Source organism: Brassica oleracea, chromosome C6 (assembly GCF_000695525.1).
Source record: "Brassica oleracea var. oleracea cultivar TO1000 chromosome C6, BOL, whole genome shotgun sequence".
Classification (NCBI taxonomy): domain Eukaryota; kingdom Viridiplantae; phylum Streptophyta; class Magnoliopsida; order Brassicales; family Brassicaceae; genus Brassica; species Brassica oleracea.
This window is the reverse complement of record NC_027753.1, coordinates 22,871,211-22,897,740: the sequence shown is the minus strand read 5'-3', so window position 1 is coordinate 22,897,740 and position 26,530 is coordinate 22,871,211. Positions and strand designations below refer to the sequence as shown.

Here is a 26,530-nt window from a genome sequence, read left to right as displayed (position 1 = left end):
AAAAAGTAAATAGATAATTTTGCCTCCAAATTATAATTGTTTCAAGTTTTATAAATTTCAAAGATAACCCTAACCTTTGTTTTCAAAATCTGGTATAGGCGAGTGATTCGAGTTTTTTTTTCGTTGCAAAAATTTGTGATAGTGTAGGTACAGTACACTACAAATGTAATCTGAATATGAAGTTGGAAGTTCGAAGTAGGGCTTTATCGAAGTAACGTCTTCTTTACTACAAGACTAATATCTTTAGACCTTGAAAATGATTCTTATCTTTACAGATCCTTGACCAACTCTAATACAAGAAACATGAGACAAGTCAAGTACTCGAGTGGGCACTATTAGTAGTTTTCAATAACAAAGTACTAGTAAGAACTCCCCAAAATTATAAAATACTAATACAGCATAAGAGCATGATTATTCATGAAACTCAAGTGGGTTTCTTTAATCATTATTTAATTAATTAAATGTATTTAAGTGGGTTTAAGGATTCTAGTTAAGAAACTGTTCGATTTTGTGCCTCCAATGGTAGTTTCTTAACTAAGGGTTCTTAACAAAAAAATTATAATTTTTTTTAAAGATAAAATTGATTTATTAAATAAAATATATTGAAAGATAACATTTTTAACATAGATTTTAAAATTTAAACATAAAAACAAAGAGTAGTAAAATAAAATAATTTGAAACGAGCTCAGTTGTTGCCTTCACCTCCTCCAAATTTACGCCATATATGTTCAACCAAATCCGCTTTTAGTTGTTGATGCATCTGTCTATCACGAATTCTAGTTCGAGCACCCATCATATTGGCGATATTTGTAGGCATATCTTGAGAAAAATCAAGATCGACATGTGAACTTCCGGTGTCGTCTCCTTGTAGGAACTCTGAAACATCAAATTGAGTGTATCCATCTCGTTCGTCTTCTACTATCATATTATGGAGTATGATACATGCTCTCATAATCTTCCCAATTTTGACTTTATCCCAAAAAAGTGCCGGATTTTTGACAATGGCAAAGCGAGCTTGCAAGACTCCAAAAGCACGCTCCACATCTTTTCGGACAGCTTCTTGACGTTGAGCAAATAGAACTGCTTTCGGTCCTTGTGGTACTGGAATAGATTGGATAAAAGTCGCATCAATATATTGATCAAAATCATCAGGATTATTATGAGAAGAAGATGCCATGGTTACCTACATCAAAATATTCATCAATATTTTTTTTTTGTCATGAAGCCTCATATTATAATTTTTTTTTTGTCATGAAACTTCATATTATATAAGGTTGGTAAAAAAAATTGGTAAGTAGTAAAACCCTTCTTAATCACCTTCAATTAAAAAAAAAAAACTAAGCCTCATATTATATTTTTTTTTTGTTATGAAGCTTCATATTATATAAGGTTGGAAAAAATATAACTTGGTAGGTATTAAACCCCTTCTTAATCACCTTCATTAAAAAAAAAAAAACTAAGATGAATGTTTGTGAACTTGCCTTACGGAGTATCTCTTTATGCAGCCCTTGTTTTGTTGTATCCCTTGGTATGTTTTGTTGCGGCCCTTGGTATATCACACCTTGGTATGTTTTGTTGCAGCCCTTGGTATGAGAAAGAGAAGATGATATTGGCGATGATATTTTGATGATATGTGATTGAGAAACGAGAATATGAGAAAGAGAAGATGGTATTGGCGATGAACACTGAGACTACAAATGACACAAAGAAACTAGAATACTTTCATTTCATTACAAACTAGAGTACTTCATTTCATTTAAAGACAATGAGAGTAGAAAACAACAAACCCAACAGCAGTCTTGTGACACAACAAAACAAGAAAGACCAAGCTGTTTCCGTGACACAACAAACCAAGAAAGACATAGCTACTTCCGTGACACAACAAACCAACAAAGACATAAGACTGACACAAGAAAACAACAAAACACTTCTGCTTTTCCACGTTTGTGACACAACACGAGAAGACCACTGCAATGCTCCACTATGTGATGAACACAACACCTGAGATTAATAAAATTTATATGAGAACAACAAGACATAAGAATAATAAACAGAAACAGAAACCTGAGATGTGCTCACCCTTCGGAAACAGAACCAGAAACTACTCTGAGCGGCCTTATTCAGAGCAAAAATAAGAATGAGAACCAGAACCAACATAAAACATAAACAGAACTTGCTAAATAAGAAGTAACAATAAGCTTACCCAACATTTCTGTAATAAGCTTCTTTTTTAAAGCTTCTTCAAAGTCAGATAGTGTCTCTTTTTTGGCAATGAGAGTCTCAAGCAGCCCCATCTTGGACAGTCTCTCTTTCACTTCCAAATCTTTCTCCTTAATTGCCCACAAGTTCTGAAACTCAGAGACACCCTTGAGGGCTTCACCGATTCTCTTACCACTTCCTCGTTTCGATGCCTTGACACCAGGAGGACGTTGCTCAGCATCATTGGTAGTCGCGTAAGAGCTTGAGGACTGAGCACCATCGTCACACTTTCTCTTCTTATAGCTTCCATCAATCTTACTACTAGATGCTTCACACCATTTCTGGTCATACCTTAGCTCGTCCCACGCATGTTGAAGATTAAATTTGATCTTGTGATCATTGAAGAAGATCTCGTGTGCTAGTTTAACTACATCATTCTCATTCATTCCACTTGTCTTCTGTCTTGTTGCAGCCTCATAAGAACCAAAAAACTTGGAAACGAGATCATTTATCTTCTGCCACCTCTGCTTACACTGGATAAACCCTCGCTTTTCACTGCCTTGAACCTTTGGACTAGCTGCAAAGTAAGCAGCTATATGCTTCCAGAAAGCAGCAGCTTTTTGCTCATTTCCTACAACAGGGTCCTTGCTGGTGTTCAACCATACGCTAATAAGCACAACATCCTCGGTGAGACTCCATTTCTTTCTTTCTTTTTTCTCTCATGGTGTGTCTTCACGCAAACTTGAAGGTTCAGTACATTGAGTACTAAAAACAGGGAGTTGTGAACAACTCTCACGAAAATAGGTTTGAGGAGGGAAACCATCTTGTTGACTGTTCAACAGATCAACAAAGTTGGAGTTTTGACTATATGGATTCGTAGAATCCATATCCTAGACTGTCAAAGAAGAGAAAAAGAAGAAGAAATGTGTTTGAAGATGGAAAGAGTCACAATGAACGTGGTTAGCAGATGGAAAGCAGGAGCAGTAACTACAGGGTTTAATAGAGATGAGTTATCACAATTAACCTAACTCTAAGCAGCATTCATTGTCACAATTAACTCAACCACAAACTTAACTCTAAGCAAGCACACTGTCCTAACCACAACCTAACTGTAAGCAGCATTCATTATCACAATTAACTCACGCCATCAGTAAAGAAAAAAGCTAGCAAAAGGAGTGAGTTACTCGTACCATTCAATGTTTCTGCCTCAACAAAGCTCGTCGATGTGATTGTTAACCATCCTCTGTTTCAATTCAATGCTTCTACCTCAACAAAGATACCATCTGTAGTCACTTTATCCCTGCAAAGGAAAAGTAAAAAATAACCTGAGACAAGATACACTTTAATAAAAAAAATAAGACAAGCAAAACAATATAATCTCCGGTTAGTGGTTTATACTTTAGAAATTATATAGAGAGTTGAACCTTGCTATGTATAATCTCCAGTTGAGAATCATTCTCTTCCACTCGTGCTCCATGTTGTGTCCTGTCTCTTTCAGATACCTTCCTCAAGTGTTATCAAACAAAATAATGTTGTGTTAATCAACTAAATTAAACCAAAAGTATTGATCCACAAGGAGCTAATTGATGTTAATCAATTATGTTCATTGGTCCTAATAAAAAGCTATGAACTTTGAATACAATGGAACAGAGAAACAATAAGATGAACCTGGCCTTTATTGAAGAAGACTTGATTCTTCTTGTGATCGTTGAATCTCAGCTTCTCCTTTCTTCATGCATGACTCTGATCTTCCATCAATTGACAAACTCTGCCTCAGAAACAAACCATCGACGAAGAACGAAGAGAAGACGAAGAGAAGACGAAGAACAAACCATCAACTCTCACCTTCCATCAATCGACCAAGAGAAGAAGAAGAGAAGACGAAGAACAAACCATCATTTCCGATCTTCAATCGATCGACGAAGACAAGACGAAGAACAAACCATCGTCGTCCTCTGAGATGTCGAAGAACCGAAGAGAGATGACGGAGAAAACAAGAAAAAGAAGAAAGAACCGAGAAAGAAAAAAGGGAAAAGGGAAAAAAATGGTGTTGTCTTGCCCACCATCTTACACGTGTTTCTTTCTTTCATTAAGAAACCGATTCGCAAACCACAGATTAAGGAACGGTATCACCAATTTTAATTTAGTTTACATTTAATTAATTCATGTTATTTCTTTAAAAACCCCTTCCCGAAACCGCAATAAAGTTGCTCTAAACATATACATGAGAAGTTTATAAACCAAGTAGAAGCTTATTTGATTGTTCTTTGATTGATATGGTTAGGCAACACGACGTGAGGCCAATACGAAAAAAAGAATTGGCGTTAGAACATGTAAAAGTGGCCTCCTTTGCATTTTAAATAACATTTTTCTAGTTCAACTTCGACCCCAACAATATTATAAAAAAAAAGATGCAAACTTTACGAAAATTTGGACGACCCGAATCAACCAAAGCCTGTTATTAGTTACCTTTATTCAGCATTTACTGAAACACAACAGAGACTTCTTCTTCATCGGTTGGTGCAGGAAGATTAAGATCTATCATCCTCTGTTTCACTGACTCCACTCGTACTTGATGATGATGATCTACAGACAAGTTCCCAATTCCATGAGATCTCTTGTGACCTCCAAGTGCTTGTCCCGATGCAAAAACCCTAAGACATATCGGACATTCATGGATTATCCTCTCTGGATACTCTGTTTCGCTTCGTTGCTCTGTTTTGTTTGATACTCTGTTCTTCTTGTGGCTTGCTCTGTGCCCACCTAATGCTTGATAAGATTTAAACACTTTCCCACAAGTCTCGCACGTGAATCTTCCTTTCTTGCTCGATTTGGTGTAACCTTCTGATGCTTCTGTCTCGATCTCTTCAACTACTTCTTTGTTCCTACTAGCTTTGTTCTTCTTCTTCATCCATTTGTCTCTTGAGAGCAGCATGAGACAAAAGGCGAGATCTTCATCCGTCGTTGTATCAGAAGCTGAGCTGTGAGGAGGCTCGCACTCAGGCTCGGTCTTGTAACCGAGTTGACTCGCCTTTGTCTTCTTGGTCGCGAACGTTTCCAGTTTCCGAGTTCGCTTGGATCGTTTACGTGTCGGGTTAGTAATATTCCTCGACGACTCGGTCTCGCTTTCGTTAGCAACCTTTGGATCATCATCATCCATCATCGAAGACGAAGAAACATCTGACTCTGTCTCATCATTGACTTGACTCGCCCTTTCCCCTTCCTCTTCTTGAATGCTAAATTTATGAAGACTAGGCATGTGAGATCTCATGTGACCACCTAAAGCTCTTCCGTTGAAGAAGCTCTTAAAGCAAAACCTACACTTGTAGTAACTCTCCATCTTCAGTAACAAATAGGGAGAGCAAGAAGAAGAATAAGAAGAGAAGAAAAATGGTGAAGAGAAGTGGAATCTAAGCATTCCTCTCCACCAATAAGGTTTTATATATATTTTTATACAACACGCTCAAGACGATTAAAGAAAAACAACTAAATTACATTTGTTTTATTTATCTCTATGTTACTGTTTAGCAAAACTTGGTTTAATTTTGATCTATAAAACGGAAAGGGGAGAAAACTCTAATTAAAGCGTATGCATGAAGTTGAAAAAGGGACAGTGTGCGAGCCTTGCCCGTTTCTGCAAACATTTCTTAAGTTTCTCGATTTACCCTTCTATTTAAGCTGTGTTACAAAAATAGTTAAAAAGTCATCTGTTCACAAGAAATAGCAGACGCAACGCAGCTGGCTTTTGTCTATTTTTAGGTCCTTGTTTTCAATTCGCCTAAAGTAAAAAAATCTACGTGAAACCATTTAAGGGTATTTCGGAATTTAATATTTGCTGTTGTTAGAAAGTTTTAGGGGAAGGGTTTGTGGTTGTAACGACGGACCAAACGTTGTCCAAAAATTCAGGCTCAATTCAATGTGATTTGACCAGCTTAGAAGTTATTCACAACAGATTCAAAATACGTTTATGACATATGAATTTAAAGCTAAAATGCATAGAATCATGATAGATTAAACCAGAACAACATGCGACGTGTTCCTTTTAATTTGGATATTTCTTGGTTAGAAGAAGGTACCGTTGTGTTCGGAAGAAGAATAAGTCAAGATGCCAAAAAGTTGAGCAAACCCATTGCTATTTTAGATGTTTTTCTAATACACAAAAGATTACATTGTATATTTTCCGTTCATAACGCGTTTTAACTTTTAACCTCAAAAAATCTTCGTATAGTTAGGTGGTTAACAACAAAGAGACTTTATAAGTGAGTTTGAGAAATCTTTATTTACCAAACTTGTGAAAAGGTAGTGGTAGTTTTTTGCTAATTGTGTTATGTGCACCACCTTCCGTTCACATGTAGACCACTTAACGCGTCTCCTAAATTGGTCCGATCCGGTCTAAAGACTGCTCCACATTAAAAGATGAACCAAACCGGTTTATATTTATAAAATCATGGGCTTTGTAGGCCATCCGACTACAACTCTTAGCCCATATAAAGTACATAACCAATGTTACAATTATCAAAATAATTTACTATCAACCGCAAATTCAACGGCCCCATGTTTTTTTCAAACATTACTATTTGTTTGAAGGGGAAAAATCAATCATTTATGTTTCTTTTGAATGGGTTTCTTGTGACTGTTTTTCTTGGGAGTGGCGAAGTTAACGAGAGAATTGTAAATAGCACCGGGACTCCATTTCTCCGGGATAACATCTTTAGCAACGATCACTTTTTTGGTTACGGCGGAGGTAAGTCGGACGTTGAACGGACCTTTCAATGCACAGCCTGGGTTAAGTTTCCAAACGGCGGATCTCATCTCCTCCATTTTCAAGTATTTTCCACCAGCCGGTTGAATCTCCACGCATGCAAAGTTTCCATCACCGTTTGCAAACTTAACAGCGAACGACATGTAGTAAGGATTTGCTCCGGCGTCGACATGAATAGCTATTTTACTCTTAGGATGTTTGCAACATGCACTGCATAACATAAACATGCAACGTCCATAATGTACATGAGTAAACTTAATTTGGTTTGTGTAAAGTTATTGAACCAAACCAAATTGAACTATTTTCTATTCGAAAAGCTAATTAAATTAAACTAACCCGATTTTTTACAAACTTCATTAACAATACGTACCGTTTGTACCTAACCTTGAGTTCCCCAAGGTTACGTAATTCATCGCCTTTGCCACGTTTGGCCAGTGCACCAAATGCCTTACCGCTAAGATCAAAATGGAACGCCTCCTTCGTGCAGCCAGCACACTCATCTGCTATCATTACCTTGATCGGCTTTTTGGTGCATAATGGATGGTCACATACAAGCTAAAACGTCACATGTAATACGATATTAGTATAGTCTTACATTACAATATGATATTCAATTAATTGTAAATTATAATATATAAATATTAAATACCCTATAACATGCCCCACAACCCGTTCCATCTTTGAATAATGAAGGTCCTCCGGCTGAAACCATACATTGGTATGGGTGTTTTGCCACTGCATCACCGTATCCACAAGCCCCTCCTATATATATAATGTTGTAAGAACCGGTTTTAAATATGGAAAATGTTTTCAAACTTTAGGTTTTGTGGATCAATTAATGGTTTAATTAATTACCTGTGCTGCCAGGACCTTCTCGGTCACCATACCAAGTGATGCCGGCGCTGTTCCAGCGGGTATTATTATGGCAAGAACATGGCTTCAATGAGATTGCAAAGAGAGCAACGATAAAGCAAAAATATTTGCCTGAAAATAATGCCATGTTTCTTGAAAGAATGAAGGGTTTTGTTTTGTTGTTGTTGGAGAAAAACCAAACTTAAATAGTTTCTAGATTTCAACTAAAAATACAACAATTATAGTTATCCTAAATTTTAGCAAAACCAAATCTTAAAAAAGGCTATTCAACATATGATGAGCTTTTGTTATTTTAGAAACTAAAACCTATAACAGAACCATAACCGTTCAATGAAAGTTTATTTTGATTTATTGGTGGAGGTTAACTTCAGTAACATACACGACGGGGCAAACATATAATAGGTTTTGTTAACTTTTCAAAGTTAGATTTACATTCATTTAAATTATGGTGTGCCAGGATACAGAGCTGGGCTTGGACAGATGATCTTGAGACATTTGAATGGGCCCCAGGTTACAAAAATTAATTTTTGAATTTTTGTTCTATCTATTTTTACATATATAATGCAAATGTAAAATAAATAAAAATAAAAAATTAATAAAATTACAATAAAGAAAATATATTATTTTATAAATTTATATAAACCAATAGTTTTCTCTTTCAATATAATATATATTTCAAACTATTTTATAAATTTATAGAAACCAATAGTTTTCTCTTTCAATATAATATATATTTCAAACAAATTTTTTTCTAGAAATTTTAAAAATTATTATCAATTTTAAATAAAAATAATTTTTATTTTTATTTTCGAATAGGGCCTCAAAATCTCTAGGACCGGCTCTGCCAGGATACATACATCAACTCCCGTTATTATCAGAATTTTTAAAATTGCTTAGTTTTCTATACTGACGATCAAGTGAAGCCCTTATAAATTTTTGTTAATGGTTTTCATAACATAATGCAGTTTCTACGTAATCTAATTCAAAATTATGTCTAACTAGTTAAAGAATTTCAGTGTCATTGCTAAATTGTATAATTGCGAGAATAAACATAAATTATACAATTACTGTTGAAATTTCAAATGAAAATATTTTCAATATTATTCGCATGAGAATAAGAAAGATACAATGATAACTTGTGAGTTTCTCTTGGTTTCCTACATCCGAATATGGGAAAGATTCAGTTAATCTGAAACTAAAATCTCATAATAAGAAAAATTGTGGGACACATATAATAGAAAGAGAAAGTTTAATAATATATCAACTTAAAAACTATTGATAATAATGTATCAGCAAATTTTACTCATATGGTTTTAAAATCATGTGTATCTTCTTATAATATTAAATAAAATTTCATATTAATACAATTTTATGATCATTTGTAACTTATTATGACAAAAAAAAAAATCTATTGATCACAAAATTTTAAGAGTGGTGATCTTCAAATTTCTAATAATTTATAGACGTTTTGAAAAATTCAAAATATAACATATAAAAAAATATAAATGTTTTTTACTATATATTTAATGTGATTTTTAATATCTTTTAATAATATAAAATTTTTAAAAAGAACTAAGATACAAAAATTGTTATCAAATATTTATTATTCATAATAATTAATTTTCACATATATGTTAATCATATTAGGTAATTTCGTAGCTTTTATTTAAGGAAAGTGCAAAACAAACCCCCCCTTTTTTTTACAAAATCAATAGGAATCTTTCGTATATTTCGTATATATATATATTTATTTTATTATTAAATGATATTTTTTACTCATATGTTTTTAAAATCATGTGTATCTTCTTATAATAAAAATGTTAAACCATTGATCATTAATTTTTAACATAATAATTTTAATAGTTTTAGTCATTTATTGTCGTTTTTAAAAATTCAAAATATAACATATACGAAAAAATCTAAATTTTATTTTTATACCTAATTTGATTGTTTAATTTATTTTAATAATATAAAATTAAACAAAAAATGATGGAGGAGATATAAATTGTTATCAAATCTTTATTATTAAAATCATTAATTGTCATATATATATTAGTCATTTATGGTAATTCCTTAGGTTTGATTTAAGGAAAGAAAATAACATATCATATCATTATATCATATAGTTTGACCAACTTATGTATCTAACAACATATAAAAATCGAATGTGGACCTACTTATTTTTCAATTGAATGTAATTGACTACCTAATTGAGTGCCACCTATGCATTGGGGCCTATTTTAATTAATACAAAATTGAGGTTACATCTTTTCAAATGTTCCTCAATTAATATATAGGGGATGTACTAAATGAATAACTTGGATATTTTCAGTATTTGGGTACAATTTTTTCAAAACCTGAAGAAAAATATGTGTGGTTGTCTAATATAATATTTTGTGAATATGCTTCTATTACTTTTAAGTCAAATAATATTTTTCATTGCTATTTTCCGATTTGAACCCTTTTTCCTAGCTCTCGTGCAAATTCTCTTGCTTAGATGAAAGTAAAATGAAACAATGTTCTCAAACCCAATTGATATTGAATCTAATACAATGCTCGTACTTACATCATTGCTCATCTCTACGCATCTATATTTACATTTGCACCAAGACCATAGAAAACACTAAAGCAGTAAACTCTAACCGACAAGTTTGTCAGTATGTCAAGATCACAAGTACAAAGCGACAAAAAATAAAATTTATTTGTCTACAACAAGATTTCAGCAAACTGGTGATGATGATGATGGTTAGGATCTTGAACGATCATTTGTCCGGATTTAATTTCTTCCGCGCAACGTAATGCCTTCTCAATCTGATAACCTCCTCCAAAACTAACCTCTCTTTCAAGATGACAACAATAACTCTCGAACACACTCACATTAACATGTAGCTTGAATCCCATCAAGAACAGAAACTCTAACTCTAATCTGTTCAAATCTTCCGTCTCCAGTCCACCTACTTTGGCGAAATATGAATTTTTGTAATTCCTGAGAAACATAGAAGGAAAGAAATTTAGAGAATTAATCTAATTAAGCAAAATGTGAATTTTCTTTAAATATTTTTATTTAAATAAAAATTTATTGGAAAAAGATACAAATGTAAAATGAGCTAAGAAAAATCGAAAGACTTACAAATCCTCTACGTATTTAGAAGCGATCATGATGGTGGTGATGAGGAGGCGATGTACATTAGTGAGACTGATTTTAAAACCGGGATTGAATTGACAGAACCGGTCAATGTAGACATAAGCCACCACGTAAATCGAAGGACCGGCTTTAGTGTACCGGAAAATCCTCTCAAGGTAAGATTGTATAGTCAAGTCGGGGATTTCACGGCAGTCAAAGATATGGGTTTTGCCACCGCCGCATGAAGAATAAGACGCCGGCGACGCTTTCTGACTAATCCTCTGGTTCCGAGTTAAAGTTCTATCGATCAGAGACGAGAGTAGAGAGATAACCAGAGGTGTCTTGGAGTTGTCTTGGTAGGAGTAAGAGTATAGATCAGACCGGAGTTCTCTTGGAGAGATAACTAGAGAACTAGAAACAGCCATTGATAGGTAGAGTTAAGATGATGTTTTGTAGTGATGTAATCGAAGATGAAGTGAAATGGGATATGTGTGTTGAGGTTTATATAGGCCTTCTAATGTAATCAATCAGGTACCTTCCTCTTCTTGTCTTAACCTTCATGTGTGTTAAAAGTATTATAGTTAGCACTGGGCAAAAAATCCGGATCCGGAAAACCGAACCCAACCCGATCCGAAAAAGTAGTATCGAACCCGAACCGAAATTGATTAAATATCTGAATGGGTTCAAAATTTTGGTATTTAGAGAACTGAAATCGACTCGATCCGAACCGAAGTATTTCGGGTACCCGATTATATCCGAAATTGATTTATATACCTATATATATTAAATATTTTTAGATTTAATATATATTAAGAACATCAAAATATATAAGATACTTTTAAATTGTCCAAAATACTTATAAATATATACAAATAGTCAAAAATGCATGTCTAAAATAGCTAAAGTATAATCAAAACACCAACAATACTTAAAATATCTATTGATTCTCAATCCAAATATTCAAACCAAACCAATTTATATGTTAATTTTAGGTACTTTGACATATGCTATTCAAATTTATATGTAATATATTGTTTTGTTTATAGATTTTGAGAAATTTAAAGTATATAATGAATTTTTAAAATTTTAAAATAATTTAAATGGATTATCCGAACCCGCAAACATCCGAACCGAACCCAAACCGAAATTTAGAAATACCCGAATGGGGATGAAATCTTTGAACCCGAAAAACCGAAACCCGAATAGACCTAAACCGAACCCGAATGGGTACCCGAACTCCCATCCCTAATTATAGTAATAATTATTATATTATGTTATATACTTTTTTGAACAAAACTATATTATATAGTCTCTTAACAATAAAATTTAGTTCGTAAATGCACGGTAGGTCAAAGACAAGCTTTTTAATCGTAAATTGTTTGCTTATGTATATAAAATAAGTTTATGTATAAACTAAAAATTTATGAGAAAACAATCTGTTATTTTTGGGATTAATTATGTGCGTCTAGGATCTTAATGTGATTTATCGATAGTTATATAAAAATAAATGAATGTAATGGATTCAGAAAAAAAATATTATAGGCGATCAAATATTTATACTATGAATTGAATTGTACAGGTTTTACTTCATCTGAAATGTATAATATATTGAGATAGTTGTGTTATTCATCTGCCGCCACGTCAGCAGTTTGTGACTCTCAGGCTTTATTATTATTATTATTTTTTTAAAAGTATTATGTTATGGGCTTCTTCTTCAACGGCGTAGGCTTTGCTAGCCCGTGACCTTCCTGAGACGCTGAGTGTGTTCGTGGGGGTCGACCTCTTCGAGATTAGGGTTGCCGTCTTCCTCGAGATCTTTCAATCGAGGGCTCTTCCTCTTTCCCTATTGTTATTACTCGATCATTATGAACCGATCTCTGCTGTTGTCGCGATTCCTCTTCCTGTAACGTATTCTTTCCCTTCCTATATATCAAGATCGTCTGCGGTGAGGTATCTTCTCTCTCTATAACTCTCTTCTCACCTATTTCTCTTCGTTAACATTTCGTAACTTCTTCGCGGAAATGACTTCATCAGGTGCTTCCGTCGCTAACGCCGCCGTCCCTAACGTCGCCGGCGCCTACTCTACGTTCAACACTCTCCGCCTTGGTAGATCAGCTCAGACCATTGCTACTCGCCTCATCCGGTTCTGGGATTCTCGAAACATCCACAAGAATGGGGAGTTTATGGGAATAACTATTCTCCTCCTCAGATGAACAGGTGATGATTGTTTCAAACTTATTTTTCATAGGCTCAAAATATTGCTAATCGGTTTTTTGTTTACATATGAACACGTCTCTTCGTGTTTTTTTTAAGTGTTGACTGAATAAATTATTTTCTTTACTTACAGGACTCGGTGATTCATGGTTTCATCCCCGCTAACCGGGCCAGCCAGTTCCGGTCGTGTTTGAAAGCCGGTTCCATTGTGAGATTGGATGGTTTTGAAGTTGCTCGAGTCGCTCACATGTACAAGATCACAGAACTTCAGTTCGTGATCCGTTTCATCCCTTCAACACGTATTGTTGAAGTCTTGGCTGACGCTCTTGTGATCAAGTCCGACAAGTTCCTGGTCCGGCGTATTGATCATCTTCAAGTGCTTGCTAACTCTAACCTAGAGCTCCCAGGTGTCTTCTCTTTCTCATTGCATATATATATATATTGCCATCATTGTAATATGTTGTAAAACGTTTTCCTCCCGCAGATGTTGTGGGTGAAATACGTTCCGTTCAGGGGTACGATCTCCAAAATGACGCAGCTACGAGCAGAATTGTGGTCTGCCTCCTTTTCGAACCGTAAGTTGTTTCAAATTTTTGTAATGGTCTCAAGTTGTGTAGCATGTTTGTATGGAAGTATATGATCCCCAATAACATATTCTTATTGTTTGCACCACAGAACTGTGACCGTAAACGTATCTTTGTGGGATGAGGCTGCATCAGCCTTTAGGGGCCTCTTGAGAGCAGAAGACAAATCCCAGTCCGTGATGTTGGTGACCTCGGTAAATCCTAAACTGTTTGGAGGTAAGGACCATGCGATTTCTTATTCAGTTGGGAGTTTACATTTAATTTTACGCTAAAATCATATTACATGCAATTTTAGCTTACAAGTGATTTTTGCTAATCAGGCAACCTGTATTTAAACTCCACACAAGGAACTAGGTTCTTCTTTGACACCACCCTCCCTGAAATAGCAGAGTTTGTCAGCAGGTAAGAAGATACTACTCATGCAATAACATGATTTTCCTATGTTTTAATGGTGCGAACATATTGTATGCAGAGTTTGAGCTACATCAGCTCAAGTGTATTCCTGCGTTGACACCCTCGAAGGAATCAAAAAGAAGGAGCTTGTCTCGATAAGGGATCTCAACAACTTCATCTCCAACTCCAATGAGCAGGTTCTTGTCTGACTTTGTCTACACCAATATAGTTTAGTTAGTTTAGAAGTTTCCATTTCCTAAAGTACTACGATTTGGGCAGACCCAAGAAGCTGATTTCCTCTGCAAGACCCGTATTGTTTGTGTCATCCCCGAAAATGGGTAGTCTTTTGTGTCATGCACTGGCTGCCACAAAAAATTGGAGAGACTTGGAACTTCGCTGAACTGTACCAGATGTGTAACTTCTGACGTGGCTGGTGTGGTCAGGTAAGTTTATTTAATCTTTAGCATTTTCTAAAATCATATCCATGTAATTATTGACTGATAATTCCATCGTTCAAACAAAGGTTCCGTGTTGAGCTTGCTGTTGATGATGGCAATGACAGCGCAACTTTTGTTGTCTTCGACAAATAGATGTCAAAGCTGACCAAACAGGAAGCTTCTGTTCTGGCACTCGATGCGGTACCTTCTTTACTCACGTAAACATTTACATTTATATCATGCTAGGTTATATATGTTATTTTCTTCAACCATTGAAGCGTTGTTCTCAATTTGATGCAGGTTTCAAACGGTAGAGAGGAGTATCTGCCCAGCTGTCTTGAAGAGCTAACAGGGAAGGAATTTGTGTTCCAAATCCGTGTCACACCTTTCAACTTCAGTCCCAATCACCGTACATTCACAGTCTCCACCATCACTGAAGATAGCACCATTGCGAATCAGATGAAGGTATTCTAATTCTACATGTCAGTTGATTGACTAATTGTATCCGTTTTTAAAACAGCACGTTCATGTAACTCAAGAACACAGTGAGGGCATTATTCCAAACGGTTCTGGTGACGTAGGATTAACCGCTTCGTCCTCTGGTCCGTCTGTTTTGGGATTCAAGAACGGTGAGGAATGTGTTTCAGCAGCCCCTCCTGAGAATGCAGACACTCTGAAGAAACGCAAGCGTAACCATGAGTAACTCGCAGAATGACCACCTACCAGCCCGTCCCCAGTCTTTTCTATGCTTTTTAAAAAAACTTCTAATATCTATGTTTTCAATCTCAACTTTGGGTTTATTCCTTCTATCTTCTTCATATCTACGGATATTTCTCTATGTTTTATTATTAATGAATCTTCGACGGGCTTAAGTTGATTCCAAATTTGCGAGTCTCTATGTTTTATTATTAATGAATCTTTGACGGGCTTAAGTTGAATCCAAATTTGCGAGTCGTGTGTTTATTAGAATAAATTTAATGCCAGCTTTTTTTAAAAAATACGAGTCATCAGCCGGAGTATAAGGCTTAGAACGAGAACAATGAATAATTGGGAGGTTGAACATGACTAAAACAATTAAAACTAATCTATTGGAAGTTAGTAGTTATATAGGCAAATTAAGTAAAAACACCCATCTGTTAACAAAGGTCTACACATGGGATCTAACATAGATTACGACTAATGGTTGCTTTACAGACACGTTACATGAAAATATATATTTTATTTCTCATCATAAACATCCAATATGGATTTTCCTTTCAATAATAAAGCAGCCCTCAAATAGCATGGACAAATTCAGACTCCTTGAGTACAGTGGGATTTATATATTCAATGTACAAACATTAATAAAAAAAAATCTTAAATATAAAATCAAAGTATAAAGTGACCGGATTGGAGTTCAAAATCAAACTGCAATCAAGACATATGAAAAGCTTGATCAGTTTTTTTAGATGCAGATCTGCTTGGAAATTTTTTTAAAAGACATAATACTTTGAACACTAAATACAGCTAATAGTTTAAAACATAAATTCGGATAAAAGAGAAATCCAGAACCGTTTTATACATTGTGGGTAGGCATGTCAAATACGGTAAAACCGAACCGTACAAAACCGAACCGAACCGAAATAGACAATATGGTGTGGTTTTGGTATATACCATATAAACCGAATGAATATGATTTTATAAAAACCATAGGATTTGGATATGCTTTAGTTTATAACCGATTAAACCGAATAAACCGAACAAAACCTATCAAAAGTAGAAACATGTAAATATGTACATATTTTAAATATGTACATATTTTATAACGTCACATGAAAATCTATTTGTTATATAAGTTATTCTTTTGTTGATAAATACTACCATATTTTTTATAGTAATAAAGAATCCTAATTTGAAAAACACTTAAAATATAATTAAATAACAATTCATCACAACTTATGCTTCTTATTTCTTAGTCTTCTTCTTTTAATCATTTTGCTTTCTTTTAGCATTGATTAAATTGAAGTGAAGGTTATAAATTTGATGGAAAATAACTAGAAAAAAATCTTCTCAACTTTTTTTTTTATTTATAAACGAACAGAGTTTCAGTCGAAGAAGCATGACTTTGATGAACACTAAATATCATGAAAGACTGGAAAAAATTTTCTTTCATACTTTTCTCTTTTGTTTTTTATTTTCATTTTCAAAATTTCGAGCTTTGATTTTAATTCTAGATTTGATTATTTCATCTGAAGGTATAAGCGTTTTTATTTTTTGTTCTTTTATTTGAAAATATAATATTTTTTCAATACATGGCGGCGATGACAATATGACTCTAAAATTTATATAATATGATTCCAAACTAAATAATTTTGTTTTGGTATAAAACCGAATAAACCGAAAACATACGGTATATAAACCGAACCGAAGTAAATATGGATTTAGAATGGTAGTTATTTTTTCTAACCGAAATACCGAAAAACCGAAAAAACCAAACCGAAACCGAACCGATATCCGGACTGAACACCCCTAATTGTGGGACCCACATATTTTTAGTTATTTTAAATAAAAAGTGTTCTGTTATGGGCTTCGTCTTTTATTTCGTGGGCTTCACCGGCCCATAACCTTTTTTATTTGCGTCGACCGTGTTCATGGGCGTCGTTGATCTCTTCCAAATTAGGGTTGCCGTCTTCTACGAGATTTTTCTTACAAGGGCGCTTCCTCTTCCCCAGTTTTCATATTACTGATCATTATGACTCGATCTCTGCCGTGGTCGCGATTACTCTACCTGTAACGTATTCTCCCGCTTCCTATATATATATATCAATATCGCCTACAGTGAGGTATCATTTCTCTCTGCAATTTTCTTCTCGACTCTTTTTCTTCGTTTCAGCATCATAACTTAAAATGGCTTCATCAGGTGTTCCCGTCCCTACCGCCGCAGACGCTAACGCCGTCGTCGCCTACTCTACGTTCAACAGTCTCCGCCTTCATCAGGTGTTCCCGTCCCTATCCTCTCAGTCCATTGTTGGTCGCCTCATCCGGTTCTGGGATACTCGGAACGTCCACAAAAATGGGGAGTTTATGGCAATAACTATTCTCCTCCTCGATGAACAGGTGTTGATTGTCTCAAACTTAATTTTAATTCGTTCAAAATATTACTAATCTTATTTTTATTCATATATGAACACGTCTCCTCATGTTTTTGAAGTTTTGACTGAAAAACCTATTTTGTTTTCTTGCAGGACTCGGTGATCAATGGTTTCATTCCCGCAAACCTGGCCAGCCAGCTCCGGTCGTCTTTGAAATCCGGTTCTATTGTGAGATTGAACGGTTTTGAAGTTGCTCGGATCGCTCACATGTACAAGATCACGGAACATCAGTTCGTGATCCGTTTCATTCCTTCAACACGTATTGATGAAGTCTTGGCTGACGCTCCTGTGATCAAGTCCGACAAGTTCCTGGTGCGGCGTATTGACATCTTCAAGTGTTTGCCAACACCAACCTACCAACCTAGAGCTCTCAGGTGTGTTCTCTTTTAAATATTTAGTAAATATATTAAAGGAATATATAAACACCATTGTAATATGTCGTTAAAAATAATTATTCTGTCGCAGATGTTGTGGGTGAAATACGCTCCGTGAAGGGGTCCGATCTCCAGAACAACGCAGCCACAAGCAGAATTGTTGTTCGCCTACTAATCGAACCGTAAGTTTTTACATATTTTTTGTAATGGTCTCAAGTTGTGCAACGTGTCTATATGGAATTATATTTTGTTGTCAGCTTATAATTTTAGCTTCAAACATGAACCCAGATAAACAGATTGTTATTGTTTCCACTACAGGACTGTGACCGTCAACGTATCTTTGTGGGACGAGGCGCCTTCTTAAATCCCTGTCCGTTGTGTTAGTGACCTCAGTAAATCCTAAACTGTTTGGAGGTAAGGACCATGCGCCTTCTTATTCAGTTGAATGTGTACATATAGTTTAGTGCAAAAAACCTCTTACATGCAATCTTAGCTTACAAGTGATTTTCTAAATCAGGTGAACTGTATTTAAACTCCACACAAGGAACTAGGTTCTTCTTTGACACCACCGTTCCTGAAATAGCAGAGTTTGTGGGCAGGTAATAATATCATACACATGTAATAACAGGATTCCTCTGAATTTAATGTTGCGAACAAATTGTATGCAGGGTTGGGGCTGAAGCAGCTCAAGGGTATACCTGCATTAACATCTCATTCTGACATCCACATATTCATTATGTGTTGCGTTTAATTTGACGATCATTATAATTGAAGTCAAGTCCAAAACAAGTCCACAATACCAAGAAATGACAACATCTGAAGTATATGACCCTAGTTAGATGCAATATCACAAAATACACAAACAAACAAGTAAAAATCTCTGAAACACGGAAATAAAAACAGACCAAAAACATATTTAAATATGTATCCCTATATACATCTGCAAGAGCTTTCAAATGGAATGTTATGGGAAAGAGAAACGACATCGATCTTTGGAGTCTTCTGGAAGGTGGAAAGAATTTACTTAAACAAGCAAATTCTCTTTTGATTTATTAAACACAAAATAATCTTGAAGATTTATGTGTCTTTCTTTTGTAAGCTAACGTACAGATATAACAGCTAAGCATTTTCTTTAATAATGTATTCAGTAACCAAATTCAAAGTACTTCGAATAAAACCCAACATAAACAAATCCCAAAAACTGTATGAACCAAAGCATCGCCGCCGACAGTTTGGTGAAGGTGAATCGAAAGTCAGCTTAGTTGAAACTCTCTCGGCGACAGAGAGGTTTTGCTTCGGACGTACAAATTTTCATGTGTCTCACCTGATGACCCGTATATTTTATGTCACACTTGTGAGTCTCGTCAACTCTTGGTCTTGGTCGCCTAGCTTGAGATACCACAAGGCGACCCACACGCACGGTTGCTCAATCACCTATCTTATGTGAAGTCGAATCGGTGATATATAGACCAAAGTAGTACAAATTAGATCATTTCAGTCCTGATGCCAGAACTTACCATTCACCGACTTATGTCATCCGTCTGACTTTCGTCAACCCCTGGTCGCAGTTTTTTTTCGTACTATGTAATCTTTGTGTCATTGGTTTCATGGTTGAAACTATGTAATCTCGGCCAGTAATTAGGGCTTGCTACTGCCTGGATAAGAACTTTGTTACAAAAAAATAAATTGTTTCGACAAAACGGTATATATATCTTATATTAAACAAGAACACGTTAATGTAGGTTTCTAACACGTGGCTAGTCTGGATCTACTTTGGTGGAGGTTAGAATACCTCCGTATAATTGAAAAAAAATTACATTACCAAAGTGGCATACAAGCTTTAGCTTCATTAAGTAGTTAGATAAATAAAAGTTTTTTTATTCCAGTTAAATGGTATTTACGTACAAAACGATAATACCGAACATCAATCATCTCACTATATAATGCTCATCAGCCCATCATTTTTAAAAAGATCCCACCGTCTAAATAGGTAATATTATATTTGTAGCTATCAAGAATGCATTGCATGTGCAATGCATATATTTTTTTTTTTTTGAAAATAAGTGCAATGCATATATTGCCTTGAGACATACCAAGTTTTCAACCTTATTGATCAAGCTACTATCGTCTTTTTTTTTTTTGTGCGACAGCTACTATTGTCTTTATGGAAATACCTAGTTTATCTACTGATGTAGAAACTATATACGTCGTTCTTTTTCCTTTGTTTATTTTTTGTGTGGTTAAGTAAAATAGATAGAAAACAATAATCTATCTACTCGTTTAGTCGTATATGTACGATATAAATGATGCCAGTCTACCACTACCTTACGAAACTAACCCATCCATAAATTTGATATACACACTTATATTTTTCTTTAACATCTAAAAATGAATATATAAAATGAATTATTGTAGTATGAATGATTGCTGAAAGCAAACAAACAAAACCAAACGTTGGGGAAAGCAGTTTTTACATGTATACGTCATTGTCTTCTTATATTAAATATTAACATGTATGGCTGTGATATCCCTACACCATATTAATTAGAATGACAAGAAGTTATGTTCTTTCTACTTTTCAACAAACTATACACACTGATTTTATGTTGGAGTGTAGTGTTTATACGCGGCGACGTATTCATATGCTATATTTTCAAACTTAATATTTTTTTCTTTTTGGCAAATTGTTATATTTGCAAACTTATTATTTTCACAGATGTCGTTGGATTCTTCCTTTTTCGGTGGACTCTGATGTGTTTAATTGTGTGTTACTACAAACGAAATATAAAATATATTTCAATTGATAACTATAGGAAATGATGCAATTAAACTCGAAATTTTTATTAATAAATTTCAGTTGTTTATGTTATATATATACACGGTAACACGTATAAATTAACTAATGGCTTATCAGATGCCAATCAGCACTTTACTTTGACCATTTACGATATCTGTTACTTATTTATATATGATACATCTGGTAAATCGTAGTCACGACCTATGTAAAATAATTAATACTATTAAAAAGAAAGGAGTCCTAAAAAATTTACCTATAAAAGTTGTTTGGACTTTTTTTTTAAACCACTAATATTTTGGTCTTACTTTAAATTTAGATTAACAATATGTTACCATATATTTCTCTAACAATAATTCGTCACTATCTATATTATTTAATAACCATGTATTTTGACTGATTTACCAAATAAGTGGTTTTTGGTTTATATACTGATTGGCGTAATTATTAACTGGGTTTATGTATCGATAATACCAAACAAAATCCAATCCACGGTTAACCGTTAACCAGTGTAAAAGACATTATTATTAATTGATGTCCTAAGAAGGAATTTTTCGGTACACATTTTATACACAATAACTATATTATTAATCTTTACTGATGCATGTATAATACTTCATATTTTAAACCAATAAACGGTTTATATACGGTACAATACTTCATATTTTCTAGGTTATTTTGGGGTCAACCGGTGTTGGTTCAAAGGTTAGACGAGTTTTTTGGATTTTACCGGATTTTGAATAAATAGGTTTTCACTAAATTCAAATTTACACAAACTCGACTGAAAGGCGTTCATCGGCTATGATATAATACTATATGAAGAACATATATCAATCTTAATTATATATGGTCATTGGCGCTACCGCTACGACCACAGGTCCGGGTCGAATATTATATTTTAATTCGTCTATAAATCACATATTTACCCACTAAAAGAAGTTAAATTAACTAGTAAAATTAGAGTGCTTTCTTCGCACCATTAAAATAAATTTATTTTAAATAACTTTTGGTTTCATATATATATATATATATATATATGATCGGTAGAGATGGCAATTATGGATTTGGACCGCGGGTCTGGCCCGTAGAGGACTGTCGCGGGACGGTATTGGGACGAGGTTTTCTAGGTCGCAAATTTGCGGGCCTCGCGGGATGGGTCTTTGCGGGACTGAGCTATTTGCGGGATGGGCCGAAATGGGTCATGCGGGATTACATGGACCCACATTTTTTTCTTCATTTCTAATTTTACCTGAAAAACGAGAAAGAAAGTGAGAAAAAAACGATTCTTGTGACTTTTCCCACAGAAAACATAAGGAGTTCTGGCGATGATGATTCGAGTTCCGGTGATGATGATTCGATCTCCGGCGATGACGACTCCAGCTCCAGTGATGACGATTCGAGTTCTTGTGGTATTTTGATTTGGTTTTCTCTTTTTATTATACACAACTATGAATTGCTTTATTACAATGTGATATTTCTTGTTTAAGTTGATTGGTTTTGTTTTCAGTAAATGTGAAGTGGTGTTTTTCTTAAATTAAAAAAAAATTGGTTACAACGGTGTTGTTTAGGAGAAAAGTTAGTTGTATATCACGTCATTTGTATAATTTGGCAAAGTGATTCACAATTTTTTTTGCAATCCAAATAATTGAAAAGAGAGATGGTTTGATGAAGACATATAACACTTGAGCCAAATTATTACAAAAACAACAACTCAATCGGATTCAAACTTAACAAAAGCTTATGCTGATAACAATAGAAGGCTTTTAACTCCAAAACGCAAGCACAAACGGAGCTTTGTGGCATTGATTTTGATAAGGCTTTAGTGAAACTTAATGAGCTCTCTTCAACTCTCTTACACAACTCTTCTACTTGAACATTCATGAAAGAAGATGTAGCAGGCAGTTTGATAAGGAGGCGTCCCGCAAAGGCCTATGTATTCTGCGGTACGGGTTTGGGCCGGCATTTTGAAGACCGCAGCCCGCGCGGGACAGGCCCGCTGTGACCCGCTCGACGACTAACCCGCCGTGGTACGGGACGAAACGGGATGGGTAAACCTGTTTGACATCTCTAATGATCGGTTGTTTATGAAAATCAGTTCAATTTTAGTTTCATTGGTAAAATTCGATTCGCGGTTTCGGATAAATGCTCCTAAAGCTATACATTATATTATAAAAATTATTTAAAATGAAAAGCGTGGATCAAAATCTTTTTTTTAACGCTGATTTATTATGGCATTACAATTATGAGAAAGATTACATAGACGATTTGACAACCGACAATACTACCTGGCTTACGAGGATCTACGCCTAACTGCATCACCTGAGCCGTCCTATGAAGATCCACGCGTGACTGGATTTACTTGCACCATGTTGAAGATCCCTTGTAAGTCTTTCTTCCGTAGTCTGCAGTAATAAATCGCTCTTTCCGGGACTTGAAACCTGGATTTCCTGTATTCTGCAATAAATTGCAAAGTCTGAGATTCGAACCTCTGACCTGGTTGTAGAAGATTTTAAACCATAACCATTAGGCTACGGTGCTTCTACAAAATCTAATGCTTTTAAAATGCTCATGTACGTATTGGTTTCCTCTCTTTAAAACTCTAAACCTTTTAATTAATTTATATCCACGTATAGGGATTGTATTCACTTGGAGAAACAAACTTTTGTCGGGATGATTAGTAGTGGAAATACGTAAAAGTTTTCGTTGTGGAGCTATGTCGCCGTCGACGGATACATTTGCATTTTAAGTAGTCAACAAACTGGGCCCATAAATGGAAATAAAAATACATGGGCTTGACCTCAAGCTTGAATAGTTTTATCATACCAAGTTGTTTTTTTTTCTAACAACTATATTTATTTATTCATATATGAAAATTGCATAGAATGTATAAACAATAACAAGAAATACATTGGAAGACATAAATACCAAGTTGTTTCTTATCAACAAGCAGTGGGCTATATAATATATAGTAATTTTTCTTCCAACTACCAAAAAAACTGTTTAATTCCTACATGGTTGTTCTTTACATATACATTTCTTAAAATCTGAATATATATGAAAGTAATTTGTTTTATCAAAATGAAAGTAAAAATTTAAACCTCAATAATTTGTAACCCAAGTTTAAAAAAAATAATTTGAACTTAATTTCTCCAAATGTTGTTCTTATTATGAACATTGGTTTCATTGCTTTCGTTGATGTTCTTCATCACTTCATGTCATGGGCAAGCTCTACTGTGTCAAGAGCAAATGTAAAAGAACAAGCAAGCAATGTCATACATTCTTTTCTCAGTACAGTCACTTCATATTCATGTTCTTTAGTTCTGTTGTTTGTCTTTGACAAGCGAAGCTTGATTTAATTTATAACCTAAATAGGATCAACTGGATTTTCATTTGACCATGATAAGTTTCTTTAAGAAATCATTAAAACGAATGGCCTCGCGAGTTCTCATGATGTAAATCAACTTTTCAAGCATGCATACATACATGAAGGTCAATCAACATTGATGATGTAATTTATACCGCAAGTCGCATGACGCAGAGTCAATTGTGGATGTTGAGAGGCTTTTATAACTGATAGCGAGAGAATTTAATGCAGCCAATAAATCATTTATTAGTGATATAACTTAAGAAGAAACTAAAATCCGATTAAAAAGGGAAAATATTCAAATGAATACTACTAACAAATTAATGACGCGATTAACAGAGTTTGAATTAACTAAATACCATTGATACTTAGCTCTCCCTCGGTCACGTGATCATCGCCGTTACGATTACGACTCCTCACCAAACCCGTTAAATCCAAAAACCCTCAAAAGAAAACCCCAAACGCAACGCAAACGCTAATCATTGCGGCTGAAACGGCAGAAGATGGACAGCCGATTCAAGTTGTTCCTTCTGTCGCCTGAGTTCCATAACTTTCCGGTGAGAGTTAGAATGCTGAGTCAACACAAACGTCGGACTCGACGCAGGTCTGTACTCCGGCACAAGCCTCCCTGATTTGAAACGAACTCCACAGGCGTTGCAAAGCGTTTTAGGCCCGAGCGGTCCCGTCCTCCACTGAGGCGTTTTCTCCGACGCGCAGTGCGTGCACCTTCTCGCTCCGCCTCTCTCCGCCGCTTCGAGTTTCTTGGTGGTCTTACGTTTTGCGACGGAGTGACAAAGCTCTGCTTCTGGCGTCGGTACCCATGTGGAAGGTGCTGTGGCTCTTGATCGACGGCTTCTTGGTTTTCCCGTGAATGACATCTCAGGCTTGACGGTCATGGTTAATGGATTCGCTGGGTAATCGGAGAAAGAGTCGTCCACGAATCGTGATAACCATTCGAGATGAGCTGCGTCGTCACTCTGCATTAAAAAAAATAATAATAACAAAAATCAAATTCAAAACCCATAAGGTGACTATAGTCTATACATAGAGCCGATCATGTACATAGCAAGAAATTCTTTTCCATTTCTAAAATTTCAATGGTTTTATATATAAATCATTCCGCTTCTAATTTTTTAGTGATTAGTATATATAAATCATCCGGCTCTAGATAAATAAAAAATATTTGTATTGATTGATCATTGAGTATTTTATTCCGCAATTATTGTAAGTCCATAAAATTTTTAGGACAGGCCCTGACGATAGAGAAGATGCGCAATGGAACTGTGTTTTGAACTTACGGGAACACAGAGATCATGGGCGAAATCGGTGAGGGGAGGAGGAGAAGTGTGGAAAGAAGTTGAGGCGGGTGAGGGGAAGTTAAAAGGGTTTTCCGAAGAAGATGAGGCGGAAGAAGTAGCGGAGGAAACGATGGTGGAGGAAGAGGAGAAGATTTCGCCGTTGGAGAAGTCGAGAAGGTCGTCGATAGGAAGCAAGTCTGGTGAAGATAGGCCGTAGACGTCCATTATTACGAGTCACACACACGCTTGAACTCGGACTTTTAACTCAGACTCAGACTCAGACTCGCTCACTGGTTGAGGGCTTTAATAGAGAGATAGTGAGGTGGTAGAGAACGTGTATAGAGTTAACATATGCACCGAGACTGACCTGACCCCATCACTTTTTTTATTTTTATTCATCGACTTTAATAAATATGTCTACGTTTTCTTTGAACATGCATGTGCTATTTACAAAAGTGACGTGCGGGGGTTGATTATCCAATCTAAATTAGTGCATATTTATACGAAATATAACCGTAATATAATTTTAAAAGTATGTAAAATCCCGATTTGATCGATGATTTACATAGTCATGATTCGATGTGTAAAATCCCGAGTTGATGTAATGAAATAACTATGATTTACATAGTTGATGTAAGGAAGCAGCTGTGATTTGCATCTCTTTCATAGTGACTTCTGACTATACTTATAGACTAGAGTATATATGAATCTAAGAAAGCAAGGAAGCGGAAACTGTACAAATGAAATGATATTTGCTCGTTTAGTTTACAAAAACTCCAAAAAAAAAAAATCAACTTAAAAAATCAAATGGATGATGGATCCGGTGGATGCTCTGCCCTGCTACTAAATTGAGAAAATGAAACAAAGCTTTCTGGTTGACAAAAAAAAAAAAAAAAAAACAAAGCTTTGTAAAAAAAAAAATGGTAAATCATTTTCCGGAGACAAAATGTGTGTGAAAGCCCCGGTGGCCACGCGCGTAGAAA

General features: G+C 35.1%; 6 protein-coding genes and 1 long non-coding RNA gene across 7 annotated transcripts; 2 read left to right on the top strand and 5 right to left on the bottom strand.

Annotated features, from left to right (window-relative positions):
• Positions 1–2,101: 2,101 nt before the first annotated feature.
• On the bottom strand, positions 2,102–3,086 carry LOC106297765 (glutathione S-transferase T2-like). The gene is made up of 3 exons (XM_013733939.1): positions 2,942–3,086; positions 2,204–2,830; positions 2,102–2,115 (listed from the first exon to the last, which is right to left on the bottom strand). The coding sequence occupies exons 1-3, from the start codon at positions 3,084–3,086 to the stop codon at positions 2,102–2,104; spliced, it is 786 nt and encodes a 261-aa protein (XP_013589393.1).
• A 1,362-nt stretch (positions 3,087–4,448) lies between these two features.
• LOC106299190 (zinc finger protein ZAT9-like) lies at positions 4,449–5,593 on the bottom strand. Its single transcript, XM_013735317.1, has one exon. It carries the CDS (start codon positions 5,537–5,539, stop codon positions 4,682–4,684), a length of 858 nt encoding a protein of 285 aa, XP_013590771.1. The 5' UTR covers positions 5,540–5,593; the 3' UTR covers positions 4,449–4,681.
• A 1,023-nt stretch (positions 5,594–6,616) lies between these two features.
• Positions 6,617–7,998, bottom strand: LOC106299376 (expansin-B5). Its single transcript, XM_013735475.1, has 4 exons — positions 7,817–7,998; positions 7,611–7,723; positions 7,332–7,516; positions 6,617–7,171 (listed from the first exon to the last, which is right to left on the bottom strand). The coding sequence occupies exons 1-4, from the start codon at positions 7,959–7,961 to the stop codon at positions 6,799–6,801; spliced, it is 816 nt and encodes a 271-aa protein (XP_013590929.1). The 5' UTR covers positions 7,962–7,998; the 3' UTR covers positions 6,617–6,798.
• Positions 7,999–10,395: 2,397 nt separating this feature from the next.
• On the bottom strand, positions 10,396–11,428 carry LOC106299553 (cyclin-U2-2). Its single transcript, XM_013735628.1, has 2 exons — positions 10,965–11,428; positions 10,396–10,820 (listed from the first exon to the last, which is right to left on the bottom strand). The coding sequence occupies exons 1-2, from the start codon at positions 11,381–11,383 to the stop codon at positions 10,541–10,543; spliced, it is 699 nt and encodes a 232-aa protein (XP_013591082.1). The 5' UTR covers positions 11,384–11,428; the 3' UTR covers positions 10,396–10,540.
• Positions 11,429–12,686: 1,258 nt separating this feature from the next.
• LOC106298425 lies at positions 12,687–14,282 on the top strand. Its single transcript, XM_013734548.1, has 7 exons — positions 12,687–12,908; positions 12,993–13,175; positions 13,306–13,579; positions 13,657–13,747; positions 13,848–13,972; positions 14,077–14,158; positions 14,229–14,282. Exons 3-7 carry the CDS (start codon positions 13,420–13,422, stop codon positions 14,233–14,235), a joined length of 465 nt encoding a protein of 154 aa, XP_013590002.1. The 5' UTR covers positions 12,687–12,908; positions 12,993–13,175; positions 13,306–13,419; the 3' UTR covers positions 14,236–14,282.
• A 2,943-nt stretch (positions 14,283–17,225) lies between these two features.
• Positions 17,226–18,869, top strand: LOC106299065. The gene is made up of 7 exons (XR_001261669.1): positions 17,226–17,408; positions 17,486–17,682; positions 17,811–18,091; positions 18,183–18,273; positions 18,410–18,505; positions 18,609–18,690; positions 18,760–18,869. It is a non-coding gene; the product is annotated as an uncharacterized LOC106299065 (long non-coding RNA).
• A 5,601-nt stretch (positions 18,870–24,470) lies between these two features.
• LOC106296886 (GATA transcription factor 4-like) lies at positions 24,471–25,861 on the bottom strand. Its single transcript, XM_013733127.1, has 2 exons — positions 25,548–25,861; positions 24,471–25,226 (listed from the first exon to the last, which is right to left on the bottom strand). Exons 1-2 carry the CDS (start codon positions 25,770–25,772, stop codon positions 24,729–24,731), a joined length of 723 nt encoding a protein of 240 aa, XP_013588581.1. The 5' UTR covers positions 25,773–25,861; the 3' UTR covers positions 24,471–24,728.
• Positions 25,862–26,530: the final 669 nt, after the last annotated feature.